Source organism: Somniosus microcephalus, chromosome 5 (genome assembly GCF_052327205.1).
Source record: "Somniosus microcephalus isolate GS21.2 chromosome 5, FLI_Smic_1.0, whole genome shotgun sequence".
NCBI classification, from domain to species: Eukaryota; Metazoa; Chordata; class Chondrichthyes; order Squaliformes; family Somniosidae; genus Somniosus; species Somniosus microcephalus.
In genome coordinates, this window is record NC_140991.1 from 284,020,645 (window position 1) to 284,040,304 (window position 19,660).

General features: G+C 45.8%; 1 protein-coding gene across 2 annotated transcripts in view; it reads right to left on the bottom strand.

The window, feature by feature from the left end:
* LOC147117780 (nucleotide-binding oligomerization domain-containing protein 1-like) overlaps window positions 1-19,660 on the bottom strand; it is a 92,428-nt gene that overhangs the window by 19,304 nt on the left and 53,464 nt on the right. For both annotated transcript variants that reach the window (XM_085989045.1, XM_085989044.1), the window contains exon 5: window positions 4,758-4,841. In XM_085989045.1, coding sequence (XP_085845171.1) covers window positions 4,758-4,841 — 84 coding nt within the window. The remainder of the gene's footprint in view (window positions 1-4,757; window positions 4,842-19,660) is intronic.

Below are 19,660 nucleotides of genomic sequence, written 5' to 3' on the forward strand. Positions count from 1 at the left end.
GCCGGTCTGTAGGTACAAATCATGGACTTACTCAGTGACCACCACATGTATAGGATAGTGTTTGATATCATAGGAAAAATTGCTTAACAATACAGAAGTCAGTATTAATATGAGAATGTGTTCTGTGTGATAGAGGCTAACATATGGTTTATATTAGGTTTTTAGGATTTCGCAAGGGAATGCTAAGTAAGTACAAAGTGTCAGCCTTCCAATTTAAGAAACATCAAAGGATTTGTCTAAGTATTATAGCTAGTTTGGAGCCAACATGTGTATGCTTCAGCTGTTAAGGTATCATTTTTATATCTAAGCAAAATACTACATAAACAAAGCCTACATTCCAGTGAGAATGGAGTGTATGTGTGGTGACACACTGCCATATACTGGTGTAATGACATATGGTACATAAAGATCACATGATAATCTCAGAATTGATAGGATTAGAGTAAAGTCAGCTGATATTGTTATTTAGGTGTATAAATAGGCTCACTTTCAATAATTCTTTGGTATTCCGTGCTGAGAGCTCGCCTGGATTGATTAGAATTAAAGGTGGACCCAAGGGATATCCTATTAGTAAGTATATAGACTTGTTTGTACTTTCTGTTGCTAGTAATAAAACCAACAAGTTGATTTATCTTTGGCATCTGAACCTATGTCATTTAGATTAATCTACTCTGTTGATCTAACACCATGCATTAAATGTGCAGTCTCTGGTGTGGTGAGGTGTTTCTGTAAAATAAATTAAAATGTTTTCCAAGCGCTTTTTCATAAACACACTGGGGTAGAGTTTTGTCTTTTATCAACTGGGCATTGAGCTTCGTCTGGGCGGAGTGCAGAGACGAAAATCCGACAGGAAAGGATCACTACAATTGCCAGAGAGAACAGCCGCTGGGTTCTGGTAGTCGCACATGATTCCTACCCACCCCTCCATCTCCACCCCCGCCTGACGTTTCTCTCCGTGCTTGGCCTAGGCGAAACTTAATGCCTAACCGATAGAGACAAAAATCTGCCCCACTGGCCCTTTAAATTCCGTTGATGGAAAACAGGTTCATTCTCTGCAGAATACGATTATAATGATTGCCTCGGTTACACTTTTCACATACAGCACTTACATGATGGTCATGAAGTGCACCATAGTGACAGGTATAATCACTACTGGTAATCTTACCAATGACAATCAACACACGTGATAGAGATACAGTAAGTAGCACATTCTTAACGTATTTTCCGATACAAAAAAGACTCCCGTCGGATGGATTTTGTTTTCATAGAAACAGGTTCTGACACTGATGAAGTTTTGTTTGGATTTCAATTTTTTGCTGTTCTGTGATTTTACTTCAGGAAAAATTAAAAGCAAAGACAATTTTTTTTATATGGAGTCATCAGTATATATTTACTGAGGTCCTGTGACTAAGTAAAAATTAAGGGTAGAAAATTAATTTGATTTTGAACATACTGGGACATCAAAGCAGGACTCAACACTGTCAAAGCATCCAACAAATGAGCAGCTGTGAACCCAATGTTGAAGTACAGGTTTTTATCACTAGAGACTGACAGTGAGCTATTGGGGACAGTAAGCTAGTCGGAACATAGGAACAGGAGTAGGCCATTCAGCCCTTCGAGCCTGTTCCACCACTCATTTAGATCATGGCTTATCTGTACCTCAACTCCATTTACCTGCCTTATCTCCATACCCTTTGATACGTTTACCTGACAAAAAACTATCGCCTTCAGTCTTGAAATTTTCAATTGACACAGTAACCACAGCATTTTGGGAGAGAGTTCCAGATTTCCACTACCCTTTGTGCGAAAAAAATGCTTCCTCATTTCACTCCTAAGCGGCCTAGCTCTAATTTTAAGATTATGCCCCTTTGTGCTGGGTTCCCCCACCAGAGGAAAAAGTTTCTCTGCATCTTTCTTTTTATTCATTCATTGGATGTGGGCGTTGCTGGTTGCCCTCGAAAAGGTGGTGGTGAGCTGCATTCTTGAACTGCAGAGGGCAGTTAAAAGTCAACCACGTTGCTGTGGGTCTGGAGTCACATATAGGCCAGACCGGGTAAGGACAGCAGATTTCCTTCCCTAAAGGACATTAGTGAACCAGGTGGGTTTTTATGACAATCTGGTAGTTTCATGGTCACCATTACGGATACTAGTTTTTAATTCCAGATTTATTTAATTAATTGAATTTAAATTCCCCAACTACCTGCAGGTGGGCTTTGAAATCACATTTCTGGATCATTAACCCAGGCCTTTGGATTACTAGACCAGTAACGTAACCACTATGCCACCATACTTGCCATAGAGGGAGTGCAGCAAAGGTTCACCAGACTGATTCCTGGGATGGCAGGACTGTCGTATGAGGAGAGAGTGGGTCGACTAGGCCTGTATTCACTAGAGTTTAGAAGAATGAGAGGGGATCTCATTGAAACGTATAAAATTCTGACAGGGCTAGACAGACTGGATGCAGGGAGGATGTTTCCCCTGGCTGGGGGCCTAGAATGAGGGGTCACAGTCTCAGGATACGGGGTAGGACATTTAGGACTGAGATGAGGAGAAATTTCTTCACTCAGAGGGTGGTGAACCTGTGGAATTCTCTACCACAGAAGGCTGTGGAGGCCAAGTCACTGAATATATTTAAGAAGGAGATAGATAGATTTCTAGACACAAAAGGCATCAAGGGGTATGGGGAGAGAGCGGGAATATGGTATTGAGATAGAAGTTCAGCCATGATCATATTGAATGGCGGAGCAGGCTTGAAGGGCCGAATGGCCTACTCTGGCTCCTATTTTCTATGTTTCTATGTACCCGTTATCTACCCTGTCAAATCCTTTTATCATTTTAAACACCTTGATCAGATCGCCACTCAACCTTCTACACTCAAGGGAATACAAACCAACTTTATGCAACCTGTCCTCCTAATTTAACTCTATGTCCTAGTATCATTCTGGTGAATCTGCGTTGAACCTCCTCCAAGGCCAATATATCCTTCCTGAGGGGCGGTGCCCAGAGCTGAATGCAGCACTCCAGAGGGGGTTTGACCAAGGCTCTAGACAACTGAAGCATCACTTCCTCCCTTTGTATCCAGCTCCCTGGAGATAACGGCCAACATTCCATTCGCCGTTTTGATTGCTATTTGTGCACGAGCTTTCAATGATTTGTGCATATGGACTCCCAAATCTCTCTGCTCCTCCACAGTTCCTAGTTTCTCACCGTTAAGAAAATATTCTGATTTGTCTTTATTGGATTTAAAGTGGATGACCTCATCCCCACATCTTCTAGTCTGGTTCATTGCAGTTGAAGAGATGACTGTAATCAAAGCTGCTATGAAATGTTAGGGTCAGCTGTGGCTCAGTGGTTAGCATGCTTGCCTTTGGGTCAGAAGGTCATGAGTTTCAAGTTCCTACTCCAGAGGCAGGAGCAGAAAATCTAAGGCTGCGACTCCAGTGCAGCACTGAGGGAGCGCTACACTGCTGGAGGTGCCATCTATTCGATGAGTCTGCCCCCTCAGGTGGGCGTAAAAGATCCCGTGGCACTATTTCGAAGAAGAGCAGGGGAGTTCTCCCCAGTTATCTGGTGTTTTGCCTCACCCAGGAGATCACATGTGGGCAGAAATTGCGGTGTCTTCGATGGCATACGCTCAGCGAAAACCCAGAACTTGCGATCTGTCAAGGTACGCCTTGACAGGTCATACGAACCGACTGGAAAATCACTTTCACTGGTGCAGAGTTGGGCTATTTGCCCATGAAACTCTTATGGCTGGTAAAAGCAGGCAAAGGGCCTGCTTTCATCAGCGTAAGGGTTATTATAAATCTTAAATTAAAAATTAAAAAGGATGCACAAACACTTAAAATTAGTTTATGCAAATATTGGCCCGGATTAAAATGTTTAAAATTATTTTTCAAAAAATCAAATTTTTATTGTATTTGGTACACCAAATTAAATTTGAAAATCAGAACATTTACATTTATTTGAATTGTCTAAATTGTTTAATTATTTGGGGATTCCATTGCATGTCATTAGGGGATTCCGTTCTGTGATTGGAGAACCGGGCCCACGTGATGCCAGGGACTCTTCCGAACCGCCTGTGTCCCTGGGATCCATGGGCCTTTACGCAGGCGTACGCCTGGAGGCCCGAGACCCGATCGCTCCGCAGTATGGGAGCCTGGAGGTAAGTTCGGAAATGTTTCACAGGTGGGAGGTGCACTCCAGAGGCTGAATGGACCAGAGAGTCTTTTCCTGTTCGTCGCTGTCCGTATGCTTGTATTAAAATGTATTGAGGGGGGGAGACAAAATGAAATGGGTGGGGGGAGGGAGAAGCACACAAGTCAACACGCACAGCCACCATTTCAGAACAAGTGCTTATCGTACAAACGTGCAGCGATTTCCTCACAGCCCAATGTGTCAGATCATTTGAACAACTTGGCCTGAATTTCCTCAGGGCCGAGGGCACCAGGAGGAGGTAAAGCTGGAGCAAGAGGCACAGCCCAGGGGGGCAGGAAAATCAGGATGGACCCAAAAAAATCTGGGTCTCCGTCCAGAAGATCCACGGAACCCACTCCCCCACCTTTTCCCGACGAGCTCACCTCAACCCCGGATATTCCAGCATGGTCAGGAGTGGAGGTCAGCAGCTGAATGGGATCCAGCTCCATGGCAGCTCGGTAGGCCTGAGAATTTTGAGGGCCTTACAGCCATAATTCACAGAATGATCGCACATAACGTTGCACATTAATCGTGCACAAGTATATTTACTCTTGACTTACCCAAGGATTTTAATAATTTTGTACTTTATGAGTTCTTCAGCCAGTACCTTAACTCCATCATCCGTCACCTGGTTTACACTCAACCTGAGTTTAATGACAAAGGACACATTAGAATGACCAAGAGCAATTATATACCACACACAGAATTCAAGCGAGGTTACTGTAATTTATCAATAACTAGCCGATCTCCTGTGGTATTGCACATGAGGAGTAAAGACCAAGTGTAGTCTTCAGGTGAAGTGGGGTTAGAGGGCAGGGCAATAATTGGGCCAAAGAAGCAGAAGCACATATTGATTATTCGTCATAATACAGCCAGTATTAAGGAGAACTACTGGCCATTTCATACTTGAAAAGTACTCAATTTGGTTATCTTGACACTTTGGGTAAAGAGAGACATACAACCCAAGAGTTACCTTCAAACTTTAATGTAATGGCACATGTATTTGTGTGGGCAAATACTCCATGTAATAATAAAAAAAAGTAGTCTGATGGTGTATTGGATAGGAATGTAAAGAAAGACTTGCATTTATATAGCACCTTTCACGACCTCAGAACGTCCCAAAGCGTTTTACAGCCAATGAAGTACTTTTGAAATGTAGTCACTGTTGTAATGGAGGAAACACAGCAACAATATGTGCACAGCAAGCTCCCAGAAACAGCAATGTGACCTTTTTGTCATATTTTTGTGTCAACCTTTTCTATTATAAATAAATTCCTATGTCCATATTTACGATGGAATTTGCCTCTGTAAACTTGTCGTGTTGTAATGGCACCCTCCTGCCAGTGGTGGGGCTGTAGCGCCTCAGTTTAGCATCTCCCAATTCTTGAGCCCATACGGCAGGAAAACTCCGATATTCCAACCAACTCTACTTCCCAAATCACAGTAGCTTTTTGTAGGGGCCTGAGGGTGTACTGGATGGTTAACTTAATTATTATTAATGATTACATTCTTTAAGAAAGGGCCCTGTGAATGTATTCCATAAGTAATTTTGTGCATGAAGGAATTCTGAGCCAATTTGTTATTCAGCGTGACAGAGAAAGACTGCAATGTTTCCTCCATGTTAACTGATTTTTAAAGATTCACCTTCCACTGTTCCCATTCTTGCTGTCCATGGATGAAACTTCATGATGTTACAGGAGGGAGTTCTACATAAAATGGCTGCACCTAGGCAACAGAAAACTGGTGATGACTGAGAAATGTTGTTAAGTTTACAGGCATCTCCCTCTTATAATGCATAGAATTATGGGCAACTCAGTGGAATATAAAATTTTGTTTTGAATTAAGATTGATTGTAAACATATCTATCCAATTCGCAAGCCTTACCCTTAGCGTTCTGAAAATCCTTCAATCTTTCCAACAGCTACCAAAATACTTTTCTGCATACATCTATATACAAAATAACAGTGTAGTGCTACACAATTGAAAGGAATCACAGGACACACATGTTCATAGTTCCTTCTCATTTTGTTGCTGGTCTTTCACAACAACAACTTGCGCCTTTAATGTAGTAAAACGTCCCAAAGTACTTGACAGGAGTGGATTCCAACAAAAATTGACACCACGCCAAAGAAGGAGATAGTAGGCTGGGAGGTAGGTTTTAAGGAGCGTTTTAAAGGAGGAGGGAGAGGTGGAGAGGAGGAGAGGTTTTTGGAGGGAATTTCAGAGCTTCAGGCCTAGACAGCTGAAGGCTTGGCTGCCAATGGTGGGGCGAATGACATCGGGGATGCGCAAGAAGCCAGAGTTGGAAGAAGCAGAGTTCTCAGAAGGTTGGAGGACTCAAGAAGGTTACAGAGATAGGGAGGGGAGAGGCCATGGAGGGATTTGAAAACAAGGATGAGAATTTTATAATCAAGGCGTTGCCGGACTGGGAGCCAATGTAGATCAGCGAGCACAGGGGTGATGGGTGAACCGGACTAGGTGGAAGTTAGGATATGGGCAGCAGACATAGATACATAGAAGATAGGAGCAGGAGTAGGCCATTCGGCCCTTCGAGCCTGCTCCGCCATTCAATGAGATCATGGCTGGTCATCCAAATTCAGTACCCGGTCCCTGCCTTCTCCCCATATCCCTTTAGCCTTAAGAAATATATCCAACTCTTTCTTGAATATACTTAATGAACTGGCCTCCACCGCCCTCTGTGGCAGAGAATTCCACAGGTTCACCACTCTCTGGGTGAAGAAATTCCTCCTCATTTCAGTCCTAAATGGCTTACCCCTTATCCTTAGACTATGACCCCTGGTTCTGGACTCCCCGGCCATCAGAAACATCCTTCCTGCATCTAGTCTGTCCAGGCCTGACAGAAATTTATAGGTTTCGATGAGATCCCCTCTCAATCTTCTAAACTCCAGTGAGTATAAGCCCAATCGACACAATCTCTCCTCATACGTCATTCCTGCCATCCCAGGTATCAGCCTGGTGAATCTTCGCTGCACTCCTTCCATGGCAAGAACGTCCTTCCTCAGGTAAGGCGACCAAAACTGCACACAATACTCAAGGTGTGGTCTCACCAAGGCCCTGTACAACTGCAGCAAGACATCCTTGTTCTTGTACTCAAACCCTCTTGCTACGAAGGCCAACATACCATTTGCCTTCTTAACCGTCTGCTGCACCTGCATGCTTACCTTCAGCAACTGGTGTACAAGAACACCCAGGTCTCTTTGCACTTCCCCCTTCTCCCAATCTATTACCATTCAAATAATAATCTGCCTTCCTGTTTTTGCCACCAAAGTGGATAACCTCACATTTATCCACATTAAAGTGCATTTGCCATGTTTCTGCCCAATCACCCAACCTGTCCAAATCGTGCTGGAGTTTCACGACATCCTCCTCACAGCATATCCTCCCCCCAGCTTTGTGTCGTCTGCAAATTTGGAGATATTACATCCAATTCCCTTGTCCAGATCATTAATATATATTGTGAACAGCTGGGGTCCTAGGACTGATCCTTGCGGTACCCCACTAGTCACTGCCTGCCACTCAGAAAATGACCCGTTTATTCCAACTTTTTGCTTTCTGTCCGCCAACCAGTTCTCTATCCAAGTCAATACCTTGCTCCCAATCACATGTGCCTTAATTTTGCACGATAATCTCTTATGCGGGACCTTATCGAAAGCCTTCTGAAAGTCCAAATACACCACATCCACTGGTTCTCCCTTATCTATTTTACCAGTTACATCCTCAAAAAATTCCAGTAGATTAGTCAAGCATGATTTACCTTTTGTAAATCCATGTTGACTTTGTCCGATCCAGTCACTGCTTTCCAAGTGCTCTGCTATTACATCTTTTATAATGGACTCTAGCATTTTCCCCACTACCGATGTCAAGCTTACCGGTCTATAATTCCCCGCCTTTTCTCTACCACCTTTTTTGAATAGTGGGGTAACATTAGCTACCCGCCAATCCATGGGTACCGTTCCAGAGTCTATCGAGTTCTGGAAGATGACCAGCAATGCATCTACTATTTCTAGGGCCACTTCCTTAAGTACCCTGGGATGTAGATTATCAGGCCCTGGGGATTTATCGGCCTTCAGTCCCATCAATTTTCCTAACACCATTTCCCTACAAATACTGATTTCTTTCAGTTCCACCCTTTCATCAGACCCTATGTTCCCCGGCATCTCTGGGAGGTTATTTGTGTCCTCCTTTGTGAAGGCAGAACCAAAATATGTATTTAGTTGGTCTGCCATTTCTTTGTTCCCCATTATAAATTCCCCCGATTCTGACTGCAAGGGACCTACGCTTGACTTCACCAATCTTTTTCTCTTCACATATCTATAAAAGCTTTTACAGTCAGTTTTTATGTTCTCTGCAAGCTTACTCTCATATTCTATTTTCCCTTTCTTAATTAATCCCTTTGTCCTCCTTTGTTGAATCCTAAACTGCTCCCAATCCTCAGGATTATTGCTTTTTCTGGCCAATTTATATGCCCTCTCCTTGGACCTTATGCTATCCCTAATTTCCCTTGTTAGCCACAGTTGGGTCACCTTTTTTGTTTTATTTTTATGCCAAACTGGGATGAACAAATTCTGTAGTTCATCCATTCGGTCTTTGAATGTTTGCCATTGCCTATCCACCGTCAACCCTTTGAGTGCCATTCCCCAATCAATCCTACCCAACTCGCTCCTTAGACCATCATAGTTTCCTTTATTTAAATTGAGGACCCTAGTCTCCGAGTCAACTACTTCAGTCTCCATCTTAATGAAGAATTCGATCATATTATGATCGCTCCGACCCAAGGGGCCTCTTACAACAAGATTGCTAATTAATCCTTTCTCGTTACATAATACCCAGTCTAAGATGGCCTGATCTCTGGTTGGTTCCTCAACATATTGGTCCAGGAAACCATCCCGTAAACACTCCAGGAATTCCTCCTCCACAGTATTGTTACTCATTTGGTTGGCCCAATCTATATGTAGATTAAAGTCACCCATGATGACTGCTGTGCCCTTATTGCACGCTTCTTTAATTTCTCTTTTAATGCCATCCCCAACCTCCGCCTTACTGTTTGGAGGTCTATAAACCACTCCCACTAACGTTTCTTTCCCCTTAGTATTTCTCAATTCTACCCATACAGATTCCACCTCATCAGAGCTAATATCCTTCATTACAATTGTGTTAATCCCTTCTTTAACCAGTAATGCTACCCCACCTCCCTTTCCTTTTTGCCTATCTTTCCTGAATATCGAATACCCCTGGATGTTGAGTTCCCAGTCCTGGCCTTCCTTGAGCCACGTTTCCGTAATCCCAACCAAATCGTATTTGTTTACTTCTATTTGCGCAGCCAATTCATCCACCTTATTACAAATGCTCCTCGCATTAAGACACAAAGCCTTCAGGCTTGTTTTTTTAACGCTCTTAGACCTATTAGAATTATTATTTACTGTGGTCATGTTTGATTTAAACCGTTGATTTCTCTGACTGCCACTTTTGTTTTTCTCCTTCCTATCTTTTGCTTTTATCCTTGTTTCCCTTTCCTCTGTCTCCCTGCTCAGGTTCCCAACCCCCTTCCATTTTAGTTTAAACCCTCCCCCACAGCACTAGCAAACACTCCCCCTAGGACATTGGTTCCAGCCCTGCCCAGGTGCAAACCGTCCGGTTTGAACTGGTCCCACCTCCCCCAGAACCGGTTCCAATGTCCCAGGAACTTGAATCCCTCCCCCTGGCACCATTCCTCTAGCCACGTATTCATCTGAAGTATCCTTCTATTTCTACTCTGACTAGCACGTGGCACTGGTAGCAATCCTGAGATTACTACCTTTGAGGTCCTGTTTTTTAATTTATCTCCTAACTCCCTATACTCTGCTTTTAGGACCTCATCCCGCTTTTTACCTATATCGTTGGTGCCTATATGCACCATGACAACTGACTCTTCACCCTCCCCTTCCAAGATGTTCTGGAGTCGCTCAGAGACATCCTTGACCCTTGCACCAGGGAGGCAACACACCATCCTGGAGTCTCGTTTGTGGCCGCAGAACCGCCTATCTATTCCCCTTACAATTGAATCCCCTATTACTATAGCTCTACCCCTCTTTTTCCTCCCATTCTGTGCAGCAGAGCCACCCCTGGTGCCAGGAAGTTGGCTGCTGCTGCCTTCCTCTGATAAGCCATCCCCCCCAACAGTACTCAAAGTGGTGTATCTGTTGGAGAGGGGGATGGCCACAGGGGACCCCTGCACTACCTGCCTGCTCCTAGTACTCTGCCTGTTGGTCACCCGTTCCCTTTCTTCCTGTCCAACCTCTACCTGCGGTGTGTCCAACTCCGTAAATGTGCTATTCACATTGTCCTGAGCATCGTGAACACTCCAGTATGTGTCCAATCGCAGCTCCAGCGCCGCAATGCGGTCTGTCAGTAGCTGCAGCTGGACGCACTTCCTGCACATGTAGTTGTCAGGGACACAGGAAGTGTCCGAGTTCCCACATATCGCAGGAGGAGCAGATCACGGGGCCCGGCTGTCCTGCCATGACTTACCCTTTAATTAATTAAATTTAAATTAAATTCAGAGAGGATGCCTTGATGACTGCAGTGAAGGGAACATCACACAAATATCTGCCACTCTTTCTACTGAAATGGGACAGCTTTCGCTCACCTGAGACACCGTGCTTAAGTTAATGGTTATCCTTAATTTCAAACATCGCGCCTTCTGCTTTACTGATGACCCAGCAGCTCAAACCCACCTTTCTGTTCTAATTCTTGGTTTCCTGAGGAAAAGCAGAAAAGCTAGACTATGGGATTGTTCACCTTACAGCAGAGAAGGTTACGGGGAGATTTAATAGGTGTTCAAAATTCTGAGGGATTTTGATAGAGTAGATAGGGAGAAATTATTTCCATTGGCAGGAGGGTCGAAAAACAGAGGACATAGATTTAAGATAATTGGCAAAAGAACCAGAGGGGAGATTGAGAATATCATTTCAAGAAAATGAAACCAGAAACTGTAAAAGCAGCAGAGAAGTAAAAAGGGCTAACCTGATACCTGATCTTTAATTGTTAACGAGGCTGGCGCCCATGATGTTACCCCTTGCTGATAGGAACAAGGTAGGGCGGCGGGCAGAAACTGTACAGACATTAGGTGATTGCAAACGCATTACCATAATGTTTAGGTGATCATGAACACATTACCAGGATGTTTACTTAGCTGTAACCCATTCAGTAAAATGTGACTTGTATATTTCAAACTGCCAGACCAGGAAATCCAATTAAATGTATACGTGCACAGCTCAGGATTGGTGCAGAATGTACGAGGTGTTAATGCTTTCTCAAAGCAGGGATAAAAATGTAGCACGCTGTATGAGAAATTGCTTACTCTGTTGGATTCGTCAGACTCTTGCACGAGTCGGTGCCGATATATCAGAGTAAGACTCCGCGGAAAATAAATCGTTTAAACTCTCCAGGTGTATTCGACTCAGTGATTGCTGAACCAGACTGAGGGTAAAAGAATCCGTTCTATCATTTGGTGTCAGAAGTGGGATCTCAACGGACAGTCACCGAGAGTTCGCGAACTAGGAGCTGAATCGTCCCGGACGTGGAGGGAGGAAATGGGCCCCCGATGTGAGTAATTTTTGTACTGCCTCGGTTTTCCTCCGATTCCGCCAGTCTGACGACGAGTCGGCCAATCGCTAACTCCCGTGTGGTGTGCCGCCGAGATCCAGGTCAGTCTGGCGAATACTGGAAGAGATAGGTATTAGGTCAGTGATCGGATATCACTGAGGGTCAGTATACGTACTGAGGGAATAACTAGGAACTGTGTAAACTTAGTAATAAGTACTTGTGTCAGGTAAAGCGTCGACCTTGTATATCACTTGGCCCGCCTAGGCTCTGAACAAGTTTAAAACACGACTGTGTAAAGTTCACAAGGGGAGTAAGATGGGCAATTGTTTAGATACCATGACTGAATCGGGTAGCGCCTTACAGACCCTTTGTGAACAACATCCTGACAAAGCGAAGCAACTCAGACAGTTGTCGGGAGGATTAAATAAGAAATTAGGAAGTGATCAATGGCCACTAGGAGGAGCTAAGAATCTAGATGCCACTAAAAAGGCTCAAGAACTAATTTGGAAAAGTAACAGGGGTACCACAGCCAAAGAACTAACTGCCCTATGGAGACAGTACTGCCAGGAACTGAGAGAAACTTCCTTGTTAGCAAGCTGGCAGGATAATGCCCTAAAATTAGGAATAGGACTTACCAAAAAAGGGGTAGTCAAACCAGTAGAGGTGCTGAAAAAGGAATGTGCTCATGAGAAACGCTCAAAACAAGAGTCTGAAAAGACCATGAGCGAGCCTGGAAAGGCTGATAAGAGTGGATTACGTAATCCAATGGTTGGCCTTGCCTTGACAGAGGGAGATGGTGATGATGATTTGGACGAATGGAATCACAGGGCTCATGTTGTTCCCCGCGCTCCCCCCCCCGTACGCTAACATTTATCCCCCGGTGGCACCACCCGTACCAACTGCACAAACCCCCGCGCCGACACATCAAGTATCTGCCAGTGCCGTTTCCCCGCCGCCGTCAGTCACGGTTCAGATGAACAGTCCCCCGCCGGTCCAGATGGGAAACCAACCACCGGGTCCCCAGTATACTGACCCCGTAGCTTTCCGTACCCGACACAAGGGAAGGAGAAACCCACTTCCCCCACCTTTAGATAGTCCAGTAGGGACGCGCAGACGAAGAAGAAAGAGACAGATGGTGCTGAGTAAGAAATCAGTCAGGAACAGAGTTCCCTAGGGGCTCCAGACTATAGTGATACTGACGAGGGAGTTTCAGGAGACGACTGGTCATCCCTGGAATCAGAATCCGATACCGAGAGACCCGCCAGACATAAACCGATACCCCGACAGTTGCCGGTGAGACAAATGCCTAACCCTGCCTTTAACGCGAATAATCCAGTGGCTGCCGGTAACCCCCGGACCATAGGTATCTTCTACCCCTGGAAACCTAACGAGATAATGGCTATCTTAACCGGGATGCCAGATAGGAAGAAATCCCCCACCTTGTTTGTAGATTTCCTCCGGACTACTATACTCGTCTATAATGCTGAATCAAGAGACTTATGGGCTTTAGTACAGCAGATCTTGACTCCCGCCGAACATGCAAGGTTCTTGATTAACCTAGGCTTTGCGGACCATGCCGCATTAGAGGCTCAAAACGCACAGGGTGATGCTCGTGAACGTGCCATACTCACTGCCCTAACCAATACCCTGCAGAAGCCCATTGATATATCCAAGGTGTTGGATACTAAACCACAAAAGGGCGAGGGAGCAGAGGAATTCCTAGAGAGATTCTCTGAGGTGTATCGGAGTCAGTCAGGAGATGCTAATTACCAGAACGGAGCAAACTCGCCACAATACTGTGCTATTCTGATAAATTGTCTACCAACCTCGGTGTCTGAAGCAATTAAGACTAACAATATGGACTGGTCAGAGAATAGTTCCAGCCAGATGGCCAGGGCAGTGAAATATTATTGGAAAGAAAATAAGAGCCAGGAGAGTCAGCCCCAGGTCAAAGTCAAGACTGAGTGTGTGATGAAAAAGGAAGAGCCAAAGCCCACCCAAGATGTGATGGGATATCAGATGGAACCCCAGCAATGTGTCCCTGGGTGGGTTGATGGACAGGGGTACAGATATATCAGCCACCCCAACAGACCGACCGCCCCTAGTTATGGCCCACCCTACGCTCCCCCAAGACAAAATTTCAGCGATAGAGGAAGAGGGGGGAGGCAAGTAGGGTCAGATACCTGTTTCAACTGTGGCCAGCAAGGCCACTGGAGCAGGGAATGTCCCTCCCGAAGACAAGGAAGAGGGGGCCATATGCAGGGACAACGGGGAGGTTGGCAGGGAAATCGGGGACGAGGAAGATATACAGACTTCTCCCAGAATAATCCGTTTCCCCAGTACTGACTAGCCAACCTCGTGGTGAACGGGTTCCAGTCGGACGAGGAGCCCGTTCTATCACTGCTGATTGAAGGGAGCCGGCATACGTTTCTGGTAGACACCAGAGCTGCTATGTCATCTGTCCGATCAGAGCTCAATCTCCCTAAATCCGGGGAAACACAAAGCCTGTCCGGATTCCAAGGACAAGTGTGCCAGTACCCAATATCAGAGCCAGTTGAAGTAACATTTCGAAATGAGTCCGTAAAGCACCAATTCGTAATCACAGATGGGCTGGATTGCAATCTCATGGCCAGAGACCTGTTATGTGCATTTCAGTTAAGACTTGAGTGTGGGAACGAAGGAATAACTGTGAAACCATGGGCCCCTAAAAGACAATGTTACGTCTCCATCACCCCACAATGGTGGACTCTGGACTTAAAGGATGAACCCCCATCTAATGTAACCCTAGCTTATGATCGAAGTGGAAAAGATAAGGAGTTGGAGAATTTTTACCAAGCTTATGAAGGGACTGAGTGGGATGTTGTTCTCCGAGCCATAGTTGCAGGGCCGGAGGGGAAAGCAGAATATGTTGAGGTTCCCTCGGAATTGTGGAAGCAACCCCTAACCGTAGCCCCACACATCACCCGGGAAGTAAACTCCCCCTACCGTGCAAAAGATCTGGGACCCATGGTAAAACAGGCAGTTGAACAAGCTAACCCAGATGACCGGCAGGAGCAGGCCCTGTCAGGCGGTCGAACTATCCTGTTCTACCAAGAACCAAAGGTAGCCTTGACACAGTTGCACCACCACGTTGGAAATGAGGTACCGGAATACGTTAATCCGCAAGTGTGGGCAGAAGACCCCACACAGGTAGGATGCGTTAAAATAACTCCCATCCAAATCGCCCTACAGGAGAATGTTGTACTACCCTCTATACGACAGTATCCGCTGAAACAACAAGCGATACCCAGCATTGATAAATTGATCACGGGACTACTGAAACAAGGAATCCTGATTGAATGCCAGTCCCCGTGCAACACGCCCATACTTGCAGTTCCAAAATCAGGAAAGCCAAACCAGTACAGATTAGTACAGGACATACGATCTATCAATGCTATTGTACAACCGCTCCATGCACTGGTACCTAACCCAGCTCACATTCTGGCCCAGGTCCCTGCACAAGCGAAAATCTTTGCAGTAGTCGATCTCCAACATGCCTTTTTCGCCTTGCCACTGGAACCGGCAAGCCAGTATCTCTTTGCCTTCACTTATAATGGACAACAGTATACGTGGACCCGACTGCCGCAAGGTTTTGTAAACTCTCCAACATTATTGTCTAGGTGCCTACAAGGACAGTTGCAGACTTTGACCTTGAAACATGGTTCCGCTCTGGTCCAGTACGTGGACGACTTGTTAATAGCTAGCCCTGACAAACAAAGTAACCGGGAAGACACCGCCCAGTTGCTTAATCACCTATTCTCACTCGGGTACGTAGTCTCCCAATCAAAGGTACTGGTGGCTCAACAGAAAGTTAAGTTCCTCGGCTTCATGCTCTCAGCAACCGAGCGGAGTCTAGAGAAAAGCAGGATTGAGCCAATCTGTCAGTTTCCCGTACCCCGTAGTGCGAAACAAGTGAGGCAATGGATGGGGATGGTAAACTACTGTAGACAATGGATACCCAACATCGCTCTAGAAACCAAACGACTAACACCATACACCAGTATGGAGGGCGAGTTTCAGCTAGACCCTGTCGCCTTGGGAGCGTTTGAAAACCTAAAGGAAGCATTGTTACAAGCACCAGCGCTGGGGAGACCCCTGTATGACAGGCCCTTCCAGCTATACTGCACTATCCTCACTGATTGTTCGACTGCTGTCCTAACTCAAAAACATGGGGACAAGCATAGGCCAGTGGCTTACTACTCCTCGAAGTTAGATCCGGTAGCGCTAGGGCATCCCGTATGCACCCAGATTCTGACCGCCATCTATAATAGCCTACAATCGGCTGCCAATCTAACTTTGCAACAAGATATTACTGTATACAGTTCGCACTCGGTAACTGCACTATTAGGCCAATTACAAACTCAGCACCTCACTATGGCCCGACAGAACAAGTACGAGATATACCTGTTGAATAATCCTAAACTGCAATTTAAGCATTGTACTACTATCAACCCAGCATGTTTTCTCACAGAACCACCCCTCGAACAAACAGACCCCGGACATGATTGTCTATTTTTAATCAAGGAAGATACCTCCGTCAGGGAGGATCTATCTGATGCCCCAATGCAGAGTCCTGACACAACCATGTATGTAGATGGAAGTGCGTCCGTCAGTCCCCTTAGGAAAAGACTTTCTGGGTATGCAGTCGTAGATCAGGACGGTAACACTTTGGAGTCGGCCGCCTTTGAGTTTCCGTATCCCGCCCAACAAGCAGAACTGTTCGCATTAATACGAGCTTGTATCTTAGGGAAGGACTTAAAGGTTAATGTTTATACAGACTCGAGATATGCCTTCGGAGTGGTTCATGATTTCGGACAATTATGGAAAAACAGAGGGTTCCTAACCTCTGCAGGAACACAGATAGCCCATCAGAAATTAGTATCTGATTTGCTACAAGCCCTCATGCTACCAAAACAGATCTCCGTGATAAAGTGCTCCGCACACACAGCAGGACAAACCCCAGTAGATATAGGGAATAGATGCGCTGACCAGGGAGCTAGGGAAGCGTCCCAGGAACAACGAGTGGTTGTGCCTAGAATGATGAGCCAGACTAAAAGCTCAAATAAAAGCAAGTCTCCTTCGGAAAAGCCAATGCCAACCATCCAAGACGTCATTAAGTTACAGGAGGACGCTCCTGACTGTGATAAGGGACTGTGGAAACAGCTCGGTTGTACATATGATTGTGTGTCTAAATTATGGGTCACCCCTGCCGAGCAAACTTGTATGTCAGATGAGCTAGCATTATGGGTTATTGAATGTATACACTTTGCAACTCATTGTGGTGCCAGAGCAACTAGTGACACGTTATTAGCTACATGGTGGCATCCTAGATTACAAGCTCTGGCTCAAGGTATTAGCAGCCGCTGGCTCATTTGTCAGCAGCATAACCCGGGAAAAGGCATACCTTGTGAAATGGGTAAGACGCCGTTACCCACGGGTCCCTTTGAGACCCTCCAGATGGACTACATTGAGTTAGAAAGGTGTCAGTGTTATAAATATGTACTGGTTATTGTTGATGTAAGTGGATTGAGGCCTATCCGACTACGGATAACAAAGCCTGCACTGTTGTAAAAGTTTTAATGAGAGAAATTATTCCCAGGTACGGAATTCCAAACCGATTAAGTTCAGACAACGGCCCTCACTTCGTGGGTCAGGTAACTAAGGAATTCTGCGCTCAAATGGGCATCCAACAGCAGCTACATTGTGCTTACAGGCCACAGGCCGCCGGACTGGTCGAGCGGGCTAATCAGACCTTGAAAAATAAACTTGCCAAATTACAGGCCGAGACGGGAACTACCTGGCTCAAATTACTCCCCGTGGCCTTGTTCCAAATACGTACTACCCCGGCTGGTGCAGCAAGGTTAAGCCCTGCTGAAATCATATATGGCAGACCTCTCTAAACCCCGTGGAACCAGGAAGTCCCAAAGACTGTCCACTTTCACCACATGACGGCAGAAATGACTAACTATATTTTGTCGTTAACCAGGGCATTGAAAAGTTTGCACTCCCGGGTACGCGCTGCCTACATCGACCTCCCCCCTATAGTCAGTCCGTCCAAAATCGAGCCCGGAACGTATGTATTGATCAGGAATTGGACGCGAAAAGGACTGGAACCTCGTTGGGAAGGACCCTATCAAGTCCTACTCACCACCCCAACTGCTGCCAAAGTAGAGAGAAAGAGTGCTTGGGTCCACCTCCACCACTGTAAAATTGTCAGTAATGCTATGCCTAAAACTTAAAGAATGCTAACCTCCCTTGCTTCCAAGAAATCTCTCCCTAAAACAGACGTGCCGCGCCGACTGACCATGCAGACGCCCCTGTGGATCCTCTCCATCAGTGTCCTGCTCACCCCTGGAATAACTCAACAGCCCAGAAGAAGGACATGCCGGCGGAACCAACCCAAGCGGATACACCATCTATGCCAAGGAGACGTGCTTCGGTGCAATGATGATAACCCAGGCGGGTTCGGGAAATGGAACGTGATCAACTTGGACACCTACATTGGGCTTATTAGACAGCCCCACCGCTCGCTAGTGCTGAGAAACGAACACAGAGGAACATTGCCATGCTATTGGACTGAGTGCAAATTTGATTACGTTTGCCGACGCCAGGCGACCATGTCTGTTACTGCAGGACCATGCAGTATAACTACAGACACCAAAAAGACAGAATCGTTGTCTGAAGTTGCCCTCTATTATGAGCAGCTTTGACTATTTTAGGTTAGAAGGTATCCTCACCAAGAAACGTAAACGAGATCTCCAACACATTTTCCCTAAAGAAACCCCGACGGGCAACCTATTCCTCCAGACTCACGCAGTCCTATACTCACCAGAGTCAATTGTTTGTTATCCGCCCCTGACCTCTGTGGAGGGGATGTTTGCCCCAACCCCAGTTATTGTTCCCCCGGACTTTCTTTTAGATGCTCACCTCCCCCCTCCCACAACCAATATAACAATACCCTATACCTTAACCCCGCCCGCCAATTGCCTGAGACTAAGCAGGAACCCTGGTGGTTACGAGAATTGTTGGAATGGGACGGGCTATGGTTGTAGGTCAGTATGGGTTAAACAGAACTACACCTGCTTGGTGACACGCTGCCTCCACCATCAGTGTACGATAGGACCTGACACCGGTAGCTGCACATGTGAGCAATCCGTATGTGTGTCAGTAACCGAAGGAGTGCAAGTTTTATGTGGAGAAGGGAATGGAACAACTCTGAAGGTAGGGGGGGGAAACCTTTATGCTAGTAGAAATAGCTAGTACCCAGCCTGCTGATACCCTTGAGATCCAAGGCCTGGACTATTTCCTTCCCCTGAGCCATTTAAGCACAAGGCAGAAAAGCATACCCGTGATATATACCAAACCTGGCTACTTTTTCTTGGGCCAAGGAAAAGCCACTAATTTCATGGTAATAGGTACCGCCCCCCGGACTGTAGCCATCGCCACTCTAACCCCTACCACAGTACCTTGCCCCTCCCAATGGACATCCCACCGAAAAATAGTAGCCAGGGCAGCCTCGAAAGAGTTTTGCTCCAAATGGAAAGATCCTGAATCCCTAGGAGGACACGGAACCTCTGTAGGATATGGATTTGCTGGCCTGTTCTCTATAGGCTATACTGGAGCCTACTTGGCCGCTAATAACCGGAACTACCTTATCTGTGGTCTCACCATCCTGGGTAATGCTACCATGGGAGCCCTCGACGCAGTCACTAAAGAATTGTCGGAACTCAGGTTATTCACTATGCAGAACAGATATGCCCTAGACTACCTGCTGGCCCGAGAAGGTGGTGTCTGTGCAATAGTAAAAGGTAAATGCCTT